The sequence below is a fragment of the Anguilla rostrata genome, chromosome 4 (assembly GCF_018555375.3).
Source record: "Anguilla rostrata isolate EN2019 chromosome 4, ASM1855537v3, whole genome shotgun sequence".
Classification (NCBI taxonomy): Eukaryota; Metazoa; Chordata; class Actinopteri; order Anguilliformes; family Anguillidae; genus Anguilla; species Anguilla rostrata.
In genome coordinates, this window is record NC_057936.1 from 40,589,807 (window position 1) to 40,606,787 (window position 16,981).

The following is a 16,981-nucleotide window of genomic DNA, read 5'->3' on the forward strand; positions in this document are numbered from 1 at the left end:
AAAGTGAGAGAATAGCTCACTTCCTTCCTCTTGTCCAACAGCAGCTCCAGCTTCTCGTTGGCCCTCTTCCCTGCAACCTTGTTCCTCTCCGCTTCGTACTGCCGCTGCGTGTTGTCCTGGTTGATGCTCAAGTTCAAGGCCACATTCACCAAAGCAGTCATGAGCTTCATTGCTGCACCAGGGGAAATACACAAATTGCCCCAACATGCTCAAGCCCCTCTTTGTCATAGTTTGTGTCCATGCTCATAGTGTCTCTTACCTCCAGTTACACCCTGTCTCTTAAGTGCATCTATGCCCTCTCTCTTACCTGTAGCTATGCCCTGTGACTCTCTTATCTGCACCTATGCCCTGTGTGACTCTTTTCTCTAGCTATGCACTGTCGTACTTGTGACTTTGTGTATCTTACCTGTGGCTATGCCCAGTGTCTTACCTGTGACTGTGTTTTTTCCCCTGGAGCTATGTCCTGTATCTTACCTGTAAACTGTGTGTTTTACCTGTAGCTATGCCCTGTATCTTACCTGTAAACAATTTGTCTTATCTGTAGCTATGCCCTGTGTCTTACCTGTAACTGTGTCTCTTACCTGTAGCTATGCCATGTCTCTTACCTGTAAACTGTGTGTCTTTTTTCTGTAGCTATGCCATGTGTCTTACCTGTAACTGTGCCTCTTTCTTTAGCTATGCACTGTCCTACCTGTAAACTGAGTGTATTTGTCCTGTAGCTATGCCCTGTATCTTACCTGCCAGAGTGCTGGTGTGCCGGAAGGCTCGGACCTGGGAGTCGGACAGCCCAGTCAGCAGCGAGATGACCGTGTCCATCATGTATTCGTCATAAATGATGCTGTACTGGCACTGCCGGATCAGAACCCCAATGAACTCGCAGAAGTTGTACCTGAACTTCTTCCACTGTGGACCAGGCATGGTGAGGGGGTAGTCTCCACTGTCCTGAAAAAAAATATCACTTATAAATTCTCACAGTAACATGCTTTGAGAAAGCTGCTGTATAATACAGTATTTTATGATTACGTAAAGTTATGATTCAAGGTGAGACACACTTGTGTCAAGGGGCCATATGAAATTGTTCAGTCAACATCTGATCAAGAATCAAGAACTAAAATAAAGAATAAGCATCGCCATTAACCAGGTAACTCATGAAACAATCAGTGGATCTGAAGCCATTCCTCTAAACTGAAATAGCTGTTGACTGTTTTAGGGCATTTTATTCCCATCACCACTGCACTGAGAGGTCATGCTTTAGCTGGATGTAGCACCCAGGAAAAGGATCATCAGACTCAACAAAGAGGAAATTACCTCATCAAACTCTTCTGTCATTTTCCTGATAATCTCTGCATTCTGCATGTTGCGGAACATCTCGATTCTCACAGTGCCTGTTAAAAAGAGAATAATCAGTCAATAAATATATACAGACATTACATTTAAAAAACTATTCATTAAAATCCAATTTAATAAGAGTGAGAAAATTCTGTCTGGCAATTTAACAGTATTTTCAACCTGTATTCTGTCTGTGCTTCATAATAATTCTGTCTGAGTAAACTGGCAATCCCTTCGCATTTCTATTGTACATATTAGCGAATTTAATTGCTGTCTGACTCCTAACAAAAACGTGTGAAATAACAATTTAGGTCTGACAATCGGGTAACCGACCACCTCAAGCTGAAGTCCTACTTAATGAAAAAGCAGCATCAGATTATGTATTATACTATTTTCCAGCAGAGCAAACAAGCCCTTGGAAGGAAATAAGAAATAAACAGGGAAAACATTTAAATGTCAATGAGGGAGGAGAGGCTGCCTACCTTTGCACCCAGAGCACTGGATGAAAAAGTTGATGAGGTCCAGCAGTGCAATGTCACGGTCCAGTTTGTACGACTCAATCCAGTCATCCACTACAGCCTGTATGGGAATGACAAAAAACACAGTGGCTCCATAGTTTTATTCATATACTATTATTCCACGTATATACTACCCTCCCGTTCAGTCTAGTGGTTAAGATTACTGGGTCCCCTTTTGGCCCAACCAACCAATCGGGCTCTCTCAGTCTTACTGGATGTTTAACATTATTTTTCTTTTTCATTCTGGCTCTCGCAAACTTGCCACCAAAATCATCCCCAGATTTAATTGGCTAAATAAATGTTCTCTCCCTCTCCACCTTCGCTAATGTGTGGTGAGCTTTCTGGCACAAAAATGGCTATCGTGCATCACCCAGGTGGGTGCTACACATTGGTGGTGGATAAGGTGAGTTCCCCTTCACTGTAAAGCACTTTGAAAAGTGTTAGTAAAGTAGAATATCTATATATAATTATATATATATATATATATATATATATATATATATATATATATATTCATTAACAGGACAATGAAATGACAAGGTTTACAGGTGTAGGGAGTAAAGAGACCAAAGGGGAGGAAGAGGAAGGGGGGTTGGGGGTGACTCTACCTGCATAGCACTCTTGCCCAGTTTGACCACCTCGAATAGCGTGACTGGATCTCCTTCCCCATTCTGCTGGGTCACACCATTGGCTTTCCTCCCGCGGGGGGGCCCGGGTTGCCCCTTCTCCACAGGAGACTTTCGAGGCTTCTTATTGGCTGACTGGAATTGAGGATTGGTACATGAAAAACAATAACATTATTAAAAATAATAATAACAACCAATGACTGATTTGTATTAATGTATTTTTTGAAACCACACCCCTGGATAAGAGTACTCACAGGCCCTCAAAAAGGTTGGCAATGAAGCCAGTGAGCCAGCAGTACCGTAGTGTACTGCTTTACTGCGTTTACAAACAGGCCCTTTTAAACACCAGTAACAAAAAAAAAGCTATTTTGGTGAGATTTTTAATTTATCATTCTCTGCATTTTAATTTTGCATTTTAATTTAATGGTTTTTCCCTAGTTGAGTTACCCTTTTATGTGATCATTTGCAGACAAAATACCAACAAAAAAAAACATTTGATGGGATGTTCAGCAGCAGGGTCAATACAGCTAATGCTAATCTGAATGCGGATAACCATGGCAGACCGCTCACGGCGCACCATCAGATAAATCTTCATTAAGCATTTTTCTCCCACTCAGCAGGGTGCTGAACACTGACGGGTGGCTAATCTGATCACTTCTGAAATACTGCATCTGTCATTAGCTAAATTAAGTTAGGAAAGTTAATGGTTAATAGCAAGACAATTAAATAATATTTAAATCATGTTTCTTTATATTCTATTTTATATAACCCAAAGCCAACCTGTCTAAATCTTTTAAAAATGTTTACTATATTTTAAGAATTATTTTAAATTCAATATTTCAAACTGATTTAGCTACCGTGCTTATTTTTCAACTATCCACCATACCAGTACTGAGTCAAAAATATTAAATTATATTGCAATAATAATACCGAACAGCAAGGGAGCAATACATGCATAATAAAATAAAATAAAAAATAGACAGTTATGTGTGTAACAAACAAAACAGGGGAACAGGGATGTTCCATGAGGAATTAAACAAGGAAATTGGGGGCATTTCATGTGTAATGGAAATGACAGGATCGAAAAGAGGAATTTGGGGCATACTGGTGGTCTCCCGGGTCTCCCCCTCTTCTTCTTCCCCTTGACCTCTCCGGTGTCCTCCAGTTCACTGACGCTCATGCTCAGACTGACCGTCTCGGGCTGGCCCGATTCGTTAGCAGACTCCCTGTGGAGAGAAGCGGAGCTGAACCAGCACAATTTCATAAAACGGACAAATTGATATTAATCAGGGCAGCCAAGTAGCTCATTCTGTTACTGTTCCAGTGTGTGGACACGCCCCTTGCTCCTGTACAAATCAGGACTGTGCCAGTACTGACTGCAGTCGAAAGCCCCCGCACGGCAATTCACGACTATGTGGAGCATCACACAGGAAGAAAGGGGATTCGGTTGGCCGGGATGTCGTGTCACATTGCAACACCCACTGGCCAATCAGGTACATGCAATCTACAGTACTTGAAGCTGCACATGAATTGTCCTCCTCCGACTCTTGTCTGTGTGAGCTCAACTTGTGGACTGCACTGTGAAAAGAAGCAGCAGGTTCAAGTCATATATTTTGGAGGAGAGAACACACTTCACTGCACTCTCATAAACCGATAGTGGAGGTAGAAGTGAGTGACTGGTGAATGTGATTGGGAGAAAGGGGAGGAATTAAACAAAAAAAACATAAATGTAACCATCAGGAATACTCACTGGAAAACTGGTAGCTCTGAGGTAATCATGTCTGAAATGTGATGTCTCAAACGTACTCCACCTCAGGGATGTGGTGTGTTAATGGGGAATTGGGTCTTCTTTCACCACTAAGCACCGGTAATGGCTGCGTTTCAACCGGTATGTCTTCAGCAAGCACCAGAAAAGCTGCAGATTAGGAACAGCTGGCCTTCTGATGCATTCAAACGAGCCACAAAAAGTCATAGCACACAATCTGTGAGAGAGAGTGAAGGAAAACAACTGCGATCAAAAAACATGCTTTTAACAGCGGTTTACAAAAAAGCATATAAGCTATCTTTAAAGAGTAAATATGGCTGTAGCTTTGTACCTGCCACTTTGGAACACGCTGTATGATGAGTGGTTTAATAACAAAATTTAATGATTTTAATGAGCCTTACTGACACAGTAACCAACATCTGCACCGAGAGGGATCTGGAAAACAGCCACTATAAAAGGTTTGGTGACATTTTTTAAAAGGGCATCAAATGAAACCTGAAGATGCCCCCATCCCACACTTCTCTCATCTTTTACATGCCCCCCCAAGGTATTCCGGGTACGTGCTCCAGCACACAAATCCATATTCTCATTCCGTGGGGGAACATGGGAAATGGGTAATGGAAGAAACAGAGACACTGACTGGCCGTTCCATGAACTGCAGCAAAGCAAATTTGTTTAGCCAGATGCAAACCATTTTTTTTTCAGATGAGGACTGATGTCTTTATTCAAAAATGTTTTACTGATAAATCTCAATTGCATAAAGCAGAATGAGGCAAAGCTCTATTTTTCCAGTTTTGTAAAAAATATAATTTAATTTGATTATGTAAATGTAATTTCCTTTTGAAGTACTTTCCAACAAGACACATATCCATCCATGCATAAGGCTGACTAAATCACCAGCATCAGATCAGAAGCAGATGCATTAGTTTCACAATACCTCCTTGTTGTCCTCCTGTGTGATTAGAGCACCAAATATTACACAATAAATGGAATGGAAAACTAGTTTACTAGTTCAAAAAAGTTAATGAGGACAGGTAACCAAAATCAGTAATGCTGAATATGTTCTGAGAAAAAAAAAACATTCTAACAATATATTTAAAAGACAAAAATCACTTTGGTGATCCAGGATCACTTTGTTCAACTGACCTGAATCTAGAAAAACCAGAAATATGAAAAATGTAAATAATGCAAATGTACATTAAAATTTTAATTGACCTTGTTAATTTTATAAAATGTACACAGCATGTATTTTTGTTATGTGGAACACCACCACTAGGGGCAGTGTGAACCACAAAGTGTTGGAGCCAGAGACAAAAAGGCAAGTAAAAAATATGCACAACAAACAAATGTGTAGAAACATAAAAATTTATTCATTTTAACATAAAATGTCATTTTATACATTTACACTATGAATCCAAAGCTTTGTTTTTGAGCCAGGCAGAAACAAGAATTTGGGACATGTCTATAAAGTATAATAAGGGTATCAGTAGGGGGCAGGATAGGTAAGTTATTTAATTTAAATGTTTCTATATCATCCTAAACAGCGTTTAGACAGGCAGAGTGAGAGAGCACACAGGAGCAAATCTGAGAGGAAGTCAGATCAAATATCAAACATTCAAACCTTAGAAAAGTGCTTGAATCAAGACAGGTGGCTTGTGACCACATTCAATACAACATTTGTGAGTCAGAAGACTTCCTCTGCAGTACAACTGTAGGGACCAATTCAGGATTTGACTCCACAACTGTCTGGACATTTCACCACAGGAGCTCAATCTATTTATGAAGAAATTCTGATAAATGACCTTGTTCAAGGATACACCAGTAATGTAGGGAATTGAATGCACAACCTTTGAGTTACAAAGTTACTGACCCTAACACCCAGGAACATAATGCATATTGGAGATTACACTTAATTTTACGCACTTGTGGTCAATTTTTTCTAGCCTTGTCAATACACCTGTGCAGTTAAATACTGAATGCAGAGGACAGGTATAACATTATGATACAATAATACAGTAATACATCACCTCAACCCTTGTGGTTTTGGAACGTACAGCCAGAAGAATTGATCCACAGGCAACAAGTGCTGAGCCAAGCACTTTAAAACTTTAAATAAAACCTTTATCAACTTAACCCCTTTGCACAGATGACAAATCTTGTCAATCCTCACCCATTTAGGAGTTTTTCTATTTAAGTATTTATAACTCAAGATGTGAGCATCACAGAGACTTGGAAAATGCCCTAAATGAAGCAAGGCATTTTACCATTTACAACACTAAATTAGCTTATATTCATAATTTAGGTAAAAAATCCCCAAAAAGGCAAAAATGCAAAAATGAGGTTTGTGTCCTTCAGTTTGTAAAACATACTAGTCCTGGAACAAAAACTCCTTGAGAGTGCAAAATCTGAGAGTGATATGCAGCACTACTAAAAATCTATGAAGCAAAAAGTAAGCAGTGTACCCTGCTGTCCCTTCATGTCACCAAATCTATCCAAAATGTCTAAATTGTGCAACAGACGTATACTCAAACGTATTTGTATTTTAATATGTAGTTAAATACATATTTGAAGTATTTCTAAATACACTTACACATTAAATACTTTGTATTTGAATTTTTATTATTTTATTTTTATGGAAAACCAAATACTTTCCAAAATAGTATTTTTTTGGAAAAAATTTTTAAAAAATACATTCCTTTAAATAAATACATTCCTGAGAAACGAAATACTTTACAAATAGTATTTAGAGCCTTTTAAAATCACTTTAAAATAGTAATAGCATATAACTTAAAAATAGTAATAACATATAACTGAGCAGTAAAGCTCACATATTGACAAATAAATGACAAATAAATATTTGTTGGTGCAATCACCTAGCGGCCATGACAGCGTCCTGAGATTGCTCAACTCAGACATTCTGTGCTCTTGCAACCAAATTATGAGTTCAGAACACAAACTCTGTGTTCTAGCTTCATTAGTAGACGATTCAAGACTACTATGCCAAAGACAGAATTTCTAAGCGCCACCATTTTCACACTGCTTGTCCATTTATCAAGCCCCCCCCTCCCTGCAGTCTCATCTGCAATTACAACCCCCACGCATGACACATTGGACAACAGTGTCTATCTGGGAACACATAAAAAAATTTGTTCACCACTAATAATTTGTATTCCGTCATAGCAACAAGGTAAAGCCAACAATAGTCAAAGGTACACCAGTACAGCTGTGAAAAACGCTGCTCACTGAACATTGAAATAAACAAGAGGAATTATACTAGAATTATATTATGCCATCCCACTATCAATATCTGTGACTAAACACGGAATAAATATAAAATCTTATCTTTGGTTTTACTCGTAAAGATGTCCCTTTCAAGGTTCAGTGGCATGTATTTTATTGGACAATCCGTTTGTAAAATATACGTTCGTTTGTGACGCCTGGACACCTTCCAAAATAGCTGTGTTTAATACCACACGTTGTTTACGGTGTTGCCACCCTTTTCAGTACAACCTGGCTTGACAGACAATTAATTTATACAGTAGGTGACCGTATAAACATTCTAACGATGTATAATACATCTAATTTTACTTATGGAATGGCATTTTATAGCCCAGCGTAACCAAAGGTTTTGAATCATTATCACCGCATTACGCATTCACTCTAAGGCAGCAGTAAAAGACACTGCACCTGGCGAAACATTATCAATAAGTTTATTAATTTCTTGGAAAATATTATTATTGAGAACTTCTGAGCATGGTTAAGGCATATGTTTGCTGATAGACTCAGCTCATACTGGACCAGTTCAAGAGGAGAATGACATCATTGCTTCTCTGTCTCTGTCTCCATCAACTGAACACAGATAAGATTTATTTGTCAATATGTGAGCGTTACTGCTCAGTTATATGTTATTTTTTGAAAATGAGTGTCTTTCAATTGGTTAGTGTTATTTTATGAGGATATTTCACATTGTAACATTAGCGTTCGTTGGTAGCTCCATCGTTTGCTCAGGGTTTGTGTTAAATGCACCGGATGTGACGTGAGCTGGAACATTGCCAAAACGTGGTGGATGGTTGAATATTGTTTTAATGTCGTCCCATCCCCATACAAGAAAACATTACATACTGTACAGTACAGAAAAACATACGAGAGTTAATGATTACACATTTAGGTACTGTACTTCATTGTGTGATAATGTTCTTGCATTATTCTTTAATCTGATATCAATGTTTCATCTTAAACCTTCATAAGGGGCACATTTTATATGCTTTATAATAGACAAAAAGCATTTTATTTATTTCTGGAGAGATTTTGGATATGTTTCTAGACCCCTAGATATTTTAGACCACTGCACTGACGAGAAGCCTGTAATTCCCACTTGAGAATGATGCAGAAGTGAGTTTCTTGAGTCAAAACAATTGATTTGCAGTGAAATATATGATTATGTTGTGATTCACAGCAATGCATTTTGGATAGATTTGGAGACACTGGGTACACTTCTTACTTTTTGCTTCATAGATCTTTGATGTTACGCACTTGTGGTCAAGGAGTTTTTAATCCAGGATATGTATCGTTTAACCTGTTTTATATATGGGATCTCTCAGTATTTAATTGTAAACTAAAATAAGAGCAAACTCATTTTTGATTTTTTGCAAAGGGGTTAAAAACATTTTGAAATATTTCAGTGATAGCCAACAGAAATGACCAAGCCAGCAACAATGTAAAATGTAGGCTTCATGTTAAAGTGGGTATCCTAGAGTTCTTTGTACAATCTTTGTGAGTGGTCCTCGATGTGATGTCAGTAAGCTATAATACTGAGGGCACTCCAGGGGAACTACTAGGGGCTAGCGGTTGAATTTGGATTAAGGGCAAGTGTAGCCTACGTTGGCAGTTTTAAACAACCCATGCACAACCTCTAACAGACATCAGCCTAAATGCCCATACATGTCTTTGCATGGGGGGCATTTTAAATGTTTTTTAAAGATATATTTGAAAGTACAAAGTTGCAAATACATGCAAATGCTCCTTAAACCTATTTTCAAATAATTTAAATACTCAGTGTTTGTAAATGACAGCAATTTCTAAAAAAAAGTATTAAAAAGTAATTCCATACTTTAAATATTTATTTGACCCAGGTCTGGCTGTAACCATATATTTCACTACAAATCAACTGTTTTGACTGATGAAACTCACTTCTGCATCATTTCCAAGTGAGAATTACTATCTTTTCATCAGTATAGGGGACTATGATATCTAGGGATCCAAAACCCAAAGCAAAACCTCTCTAAAGATGAATAAAATGCTTTTTGTCCATTATAAGGCATAAAGATTTGTACCATATGATGGTTTAAGATGAAACATTTTCAAATTAAGCAGGCCACTACAAGCCACTATGCTAACACTGCCTAGGGTACACTAACAATGTCACTGGATGAACAGCTATTTAGCCCCCAATACAAATACACTGACCATTAGTAGCAGAGTTTCAATTTGTCTCTTGCGACAAATTAAAATGTAACAATATCAAAAATATGACACAACATAAATAATTGAAATGTTACAAGCAGCAACATATATCTTTGCCATGTTCATATGTATCCTCACAAGACGTATCCTTTGGGGACTCCTCCTCTTCTGACCCAGTCCCCAAAGCCATGTCAGCAAGGTGAGATTTCACTTTAGCCATTATGACGGCCATCTCTCTGACGAGTTGATTTTAAACAGTGGTGTTCCCCAAGGTTGCGTGCTATCTTCTGCACTATTCTCCATTCACACAAATGAAATCCAGGAAAACAGCAAAGATCTCACTCTCATTAAATATGCAGATGACATGGCACTAGTTGCATGCCTTGACCAGAAATCACCACCAATTGCATACTTACAGTACATGCAAAACTTAGCATGGTTCAACAACAGCTTTCTTGACCTCAATATCAACAAAACCAAAGAACTGTGTCTTGGAGGAATCACCACTGATGCCCTCAACATAAAAGGGCAACAAGTAGAGCAGGTCTCTAGTTTTAAATACCTGGGTACCGTCCTTGATGAGAAACTTACCTTCACTGAGAATTGTAACTCAATCTACAAAAAAGCCAGACAGCGGATTGTCTTTCATAGGAGACTTCCTAAGAAATTTCATGTTACTACCCCTACATTGGTCTTAGTGTACAGATCTCTCATTGAAAGTGTAATGACCTTTAATATAGTGTCCTGGTATGGAAATCTCACTGTGCGGAATAAATCAAAACTAGCACAAATAATAAACCAAGCCAGTAAAATAATTGGCATTAAGCAATCATCACTGCAACACCTATATGGTCTTGCCATGAAAAAGAAAGCCCTACATATCATGGGTGACTGCTCCCATCCACTTCACTCGTCATTCCAAAAACTACCCTCTGGTAGGAGACTAAGGGTCCCAAAGGCAAGGAAATTCTACAGAAAATCATGTCCCCTCTGCAATCACTATCCTCAATAATGGACCAACCAAAGACTTGGGCATGTGGATGTAGCTAACAGTAACCAGGAGATGTTATTTGAAGGACATACAGTGTTGTTACTTGAAGGACATTATAGTGACCTTATGGTTGTCCAATGTTTGCTGTTATGTTTTTTGATCTGTGCATACCTTTGTCTGTGTCACTTGCAATGAGCACTGAGCTGAAAGAAAATTTCCATTTTATTTTATATTTAATGGACAATAAAGTTTTCTATTCTATTCTATTCTATGATGAGTTGGTACAATAAGTAAAATCTTCAAAAAAATTGAAGGAAGAAACAATTATGCCTCAACGAGTGCTTGTACAGTATATTAGTGTGTAACATTACAGTTGACTGGACAACATTGTGCTGAAGAAACAATTCAATCTGTGGTGCAGAGCTCTCAAAAGTTCTAATACATTTCAAATGAGACATCCCATACACCGCTTGTACTGTCTTCTACTAGATAAAAGAGTTATCAATCAAACCAGAACAAATTCAAATGAGTTGTAATACCGTGAACAAGTGGGGTTTTGAGTGAAGCCGATGTCAATGCCCACGCTTACTATTTGCGTGTTTATTTCTCAAATTGATTGTTCAAGACAATAAATGACCATAGAATCTTGAAAGGGACATCTCTGTGAGTAAAACCAATGGCAAGTTTGTATATTTATTCCGTATTTAGTCGCAGATATTGATAGTAGATTGACATGGTATAATTCCTCTTGTTTATTTAGCTATTCAGTGTGTAGTGTTTTTCACCACTTTATAGGCATATCTTTGGGTTATTGTTGGCTTTACCTTGTTGCTGTGATGGAATACAAATTTTTTGTGGTGAAATAATATTTTTAACTCCAAGATAGATGCTTTTATCCAGTGTGTCATGCTTGGGGGGTGTAGTTGTAGATGAGACTGCATAGAGGAGGTGCTTGTTAAATGGACGACATACACTACAATTGTGGCACCTAAAAACTCTGTATTTTTCATAGTTGTTGTGTATTGTTTACTAATATAGCTAGAACACAGAGTTTTAATTCCATTCATAGTTTGGCTGCAGGAGCACCGAATGTCTGAGTTGAGCAATCTCAGTCCTGGCAAGTAGGGGGCTTGCGCAAAAGGGGTTAACCATTAAAAAGCACTTGACCCTACAAACTTTGGAAGAGCAGTATAGCATAATGGTAAGGGAACTGGGTTTGTAACTCAGAGGTTGCAGACTCAATTCCTAGATGGGGCACTGCTATTGCACCATTAAGCAAAGTTTCTTCACCTGAAATGCTTCAGTATATCTGCTAAATATAAATTGATCATATACACAGTCTGTGTGGCGGGATATTTTGACTCACAGCCTGTGGGTTTCATTTCCAGATGGGCTGCCGCTATCAAGATGGTCCTGAACCTGTACTGCTAAAGTAAACATCCAGCTGTAGAACTTAAGCCTAATATGTGAAAATTTCTGTGTACGTACAACCTAGATAAGACTCAGCGAGTACATGATATCTGAAAGAAAGTTGGAACGTGCTCCATGGCAGCAGTCTCTTAGTCTCTCCTGTCACCAGCAGTGGCAGAATACCTTCAATTCAGCATATCTCAATGTGTCCAAGGCTGCGTTTTCTAGGAGCAACCGTATCATTTTGACCAGGGTGTGAAAATAATAATAGTCATTTACCAAATGACAAAAAACAAACAAGCAGCTACCTATTTTGTCATATTGGGAGCTACAATCCATTCGCTAAAAATGGAGGTCCAAACCCAATCCTTATGAAAGCCTGTTTCTACCACAGACAAAGAAAAAACTTGGATTTATTGCAATTTTATTTCTTGCAATTGTGAATTTATTTCTTGTAATGCTACTCGGAACATGCAGACATGAGCTGAAAAGGCTACAATGGCAGTGTATACTAAGGTCCAGGTAGTCATTTGGATATTTATATATATATATATATATATATACACTCCTGGGCAAAAAAATGGGTCAAAAAATGGGTCAAGCCCATTGGTCAGAAAATTATCAAGAATTAAACAAATGCACTCCTGTGCCACCATTTGCTCGTTTACTTTTGCTGCAGTGAACTGTTTGGGGAAAAGCTAGAAACAGGGAAATTCACTTATACAGTAGACAAATTAACATAATGCCAAATAAGAGTGTCATGTTTTGTATTTGGTTGCATATCATTTGCATGCCATGACTTCCTGATGTCTGTGACCTATCAACGTCATCAGAGTCTGGATATCTTATTTTCAGGTTGTCCTACAAGCGATACAAAAACTCTTTGCATTTGAATGGATCTCTATGGGAATTGGGGGGTGGGACTACATTCAGCTGTAAATTATGCTGATACAGTATGAAACACCTTTGTTGGCTAAATGGCTTTAAGTCATCAAGGGTCCAAGGTATCATATGAGCCTCAAACCACCGTGCTGCTGCCAGATATGCAGTAGGTACTACAAGCATTGTTTCTCCTATTTTTTTCCATTGAGTTCAACAGGAAAATTAATCAGGAGAAACAATGCTTGTAGTATGTACTGCATATCTGGCAGCAGCACAGTGGTTTGAGGCTTTTTTTGCCCAATGAGTGAGAGTGAGAGTGAGTGAGTGAGTGAGTGTGAGTGAGTGAGTGAGTGAGTGAGTGAGTGAGTGAGTGAGTGAGTGAGTGAGTGAGTGAGTTTTTTTTTTTTTTTAATCTTCCAGGCCTGGAAGATTGTAGAAAATAACTACATTAGCAATCTAGAGGTCCATTGATTGAGGTTTTAGTCAAATACCCCACCCCCATCAACATGTCAAACACATCCCAATTAGGCCTAATCCTTAATTATAAGCATACCAAATAATAATAAAATATTTTAAGAATGTATTTAGATGCTGACCGATATAAAATCAAGTCCTTAAGGATGAAGACCTTCACTGAACACGCCCTCTGCTGTACAGGCTACACTGTTTTCCTAGTCATCTCATAAATATTCATTCAGATGAGTAATTTCTTCTAAGTTCTCAAAATGCTAAGTCTTCTGTTCAGACTTAGGCATTGGAAAAATACATTCTTGTTGTAAAACAATGACCTTTTAGGTATAAAGTCTGAAGAACGTTTTTTGCCGGTGCATAATGTTCTCAGCATGCATACTGAAAAACTTAGGGTTTGTTTACGCAGGAGAAGCAATGCATGTCCTTTTATGCGAGCTTAACAAGCTACACACTGTTAAAAATTGAATTTCATTGCATAAAATGCTTCTCAGTCGTCACTATAATAGCCTGCCACTGGCTGGCAGTGTACTGGAGAGAAGTTATGATGCCCATGCCGAGTCATTACATCTGCACGGCGAGTCCCATCAGCTATACTGAGGGTCTGCTTCACTAGTACTGGTCAGACAAGGTAGTAGGTGGACTCATTTTGTTCCAAAGAGTCTGTATAAACCGAACATAGTAACAATTCTAACTAGTGTTGCACGGTATACCGAAACTTCAGTACTTTTTCGGTACGGTTCGGCATTAGAATTTTCCGACGTTCGGTACTTATAGGTCAAATGTAAAAGCCAGGGAAATGTGTCTCCCGCATTACTGATTGAGTAGTCTGACTCACAGGCTATAAACTGTGGGTATAAACCTGTCATTGGCTGACTATTTCAGTCGGAATTCTCCTCCCCTTCCGCTATCTGTGTGTTACCGTTTTTGCAAGGCCACCTTCGCTGCATCCTGGGCTTAGCGCCACCCAAGACGATTGTGATTGGTTTAAAGAAATACAAACAAGCCAGAGCGTTTTTTTCCCCTATACTGGAATGATAATGGGTTGAGCCAGACCTTTCTCCAGCGCAGGCAGTGCTGAAACGAAGTGTGGAGATAGGTCTGGCTATGCGAGACTACTGATTGAGAGGATGAAAGATGTAATTTGTCTGAATCTTCGCTAGATGGCAGTAGCAACTAAGGTAGCCAACTAAGGTGCGCTTGTGCTTTCAGCCTCGCTGATACAGCGCAAGCTTCGACTCAGTTCACTTCAGTAGCGACTAGCAAGAGAGAGACAGAAAAGTTATGTAAGACTTTATTTGTTATATAATATGGTGTTGTTATAACACTCTTGGTGTTCTAATCTGGAAATATTTTATTATAGGAAGATGCTGTAGTGTTATTAAAATATGTTTTTAGATCTATTTTAAAGTGAAAAAGATTTAAAAAAGGTTTAAAGATTCTTTAGTTTACAATTGTTTCATTTTTGAAATATATTTAATATATTTTTCTATTGTTTAGTGTTCTAACACTATAGGCCTATGCTTATTAATATGTTGAACAGGCTTCAACTTAAAGGTTGTTAATAAACCAGGTTGTTAATAAACCGTGAATTCAAAAATGAGGTCAACCCTTGTGGACATTACGTTTCTGATCTATTAAGGTAATTTCAGTATCGTTAGGTACCAAGTATCGAATCAGTATCGTTTAAGTTTCAAGTATCGTTTCAGCATCGAGTATCGTGATACTAAACCTGGTATCGGTATCAAAGTCAAAATTTGGGTATCGCGACAACACTAATTCTAACTGCGTAGACAGTACTCTCAGTGCATAAGTAACGACGAAAAGGAAAACAATAGTTCCTGGGGAGAATTGTTAAGTATACAATGAACACTCTACTGATGTTTCTCGAAGTTAGCACGTTTTTGAGACTAAAAACCACTATTTGATCATTTTCGCTAGACCCTTGCCATTATAAGAATACTGACATTTACCATGATTCACATTCACCCCCCAAGCCTGTTTTCCAACCTCTAATACAAAATAAGGAACTGTTGTCACTAAGACATTGGCATCATAAAAAGTTGATAGAGATAGAAGTTTATAGAGACCATAAGTTTTAACACTTTCAAACGATATATTGTGACAAGATTAACTGAAAATTTAATGACAAAAAAACGAATGAATAAACCCAATCCGACTTAAGGGGTTAAGCTACCAGTTGGTTGTTAATTGCGAGAAAAGTTGCAATTACGAGAAAGTCAGAATTCCAAGAAATACTCACAATTCTGAGAAAAAAGTCAGAATCCCAAGAAAAAGATATTCACTTGCGAGAAATAAAACCAGAATTCCAAGAAATAAACCCACAATTGTGACAAAAGACAAAAATCTGATTTATGAGGAAAAATACACAATTGTGAAAAGAATTCCAAGAAATAAACTCAATACATTAAGTCGCAATTAATTCATTTGTGGCAGAAATGAGCATCCATACTAATTACTAAAAACAAAGCAAACAAAAAAAAAGAGATATCTGCCTTACTAGTAGTAAATTACTTAACTAACGTTAGCCAACTACATTACCATCACTTAGCAGACAGTCCTATCCAGAGCAACTTATATGTGATGCTGAATAGGACCGTCTGCTTAATGCATTCACCTGATTAATAAGAGCAATAGTACTAACAACATTCCCAGACTAGTGTGTTTAAGATGCGGCAAGTAAAACACAAGTGCAATTTGACTATGGTAACCAAGAACCAAAGTACAAATTCTAAATACAAATACCCATAAGATATTGATAATCAGCTTGTTGCTGCTGCATCAGCGAAGATGGCTACTTGCTTATTTTTCTAATTAGCCTAACAAAAACAAAACCAGTTGTCAACCAGCTGATGAAGATGACGCTGGCAACAAAAATGCAATAAAATGAAAAATTCTCACGAGTTATGGAAATGAAACATTTTATTGTCTTTACAGTACCCAAGGGCATTATGCATTCAGCTAGCTAGCTAACTAGCGAGCTAACCACCACAGTTGGGCCTACTGTTAATTTGTAGCAAGTTAAATCTGGCAGCGCTCAATACATCTTGCTTCTATAAGCCAGTGCATTTAAGATATAACTATGTTGGTAGCTAGCTAATGAACGTATGAAACAAGATTGTTAGCTAAGTTTCTGTACAAACAGTAAGCTTTATAAGCCAGCAATGAAGCCAACCAGAATGACGTACGTGCCTTCAGGACTGCCACATTGTAGTCCAGCCATTTCATTATAGCTAAAATAAATAAACGAAAATTTAAAAAATGAAATAAAAAATAAGTCACTTACCGGTAGCTGCTAGATGTGACTGAGAACCAGAACTGAAAATGGTACCTGCTAGATGTAGACCAAACTGAGATTGAGCTAACTTCCTATTTGATTGACAGTTCTAGGTTATAATGGCATCATCACCTTGTGGAGGACACATAATACTACAGTGTGACAAACGAACGAACTGACGGAGACTGAACCATAGTTTCCACCCCTCCAAAATGATGACCAGAATGACCA

General features: G+C 38.1%; 1 protein-coding gene and 1 long non-coding RNA gene across 3 annotated transcripts in view; both read right to left on the reverse strand.

The window, feature by feature from the left end:
- The window catches only part of LOC135253406 (uncharacterized), a 217,237-nt gene that overhangs the window by 90,394 nt on the left and 109,862 nt on the right, over positions 1–16,981 (reverse strand). The window lies entirely within an intron of this gene.
- Positions 1–16,981, reverse strand: part of LOC135253401 (cohesin subunit SA-1-like) — a 64,938-nt gene that overhangs the window by 24,672 nt on the left and 23,285 nt on the right. Inside the window, exons 2-9 of one of the 2 annotated variants that reach the window (XM_064332663.1) lie at positions 4,224–4,455; positions 3,987–4,051; positions 3,579–3,699; positions 2,456–2,608; positions 1,812–1,908; positions 1,309–1,385; positions 738–942; positions 21–172 (exon numbers count right to left, since the gene is read on the reverse strand). In XM_064332663.1, the coding sequence (XP_064188733.1) occupies positions 21–172; positions 738–942; positions 1,309–1,385; positions 1,812–1,908; positions 2,456–2,608; positions 3,579–3,699; positions 3,987–4,000 (819 nt within the window). In that variant the 5' untranslated portion in view covers positions 4,001–4,051; positions 4,224–4,455. The remainder of the gene's footprint in view (positions 1–20; positions 173–737; positions 943–1,308; positions 1,386–1,811; positions 1,909–2,455; positions 2,609–3,578; positions 3,700–3,986; positions 4,052–4,223; positions 4,456–16,981) is intronic. The other variant, XM_064332662.1, reaches the window with a different exon arrangement.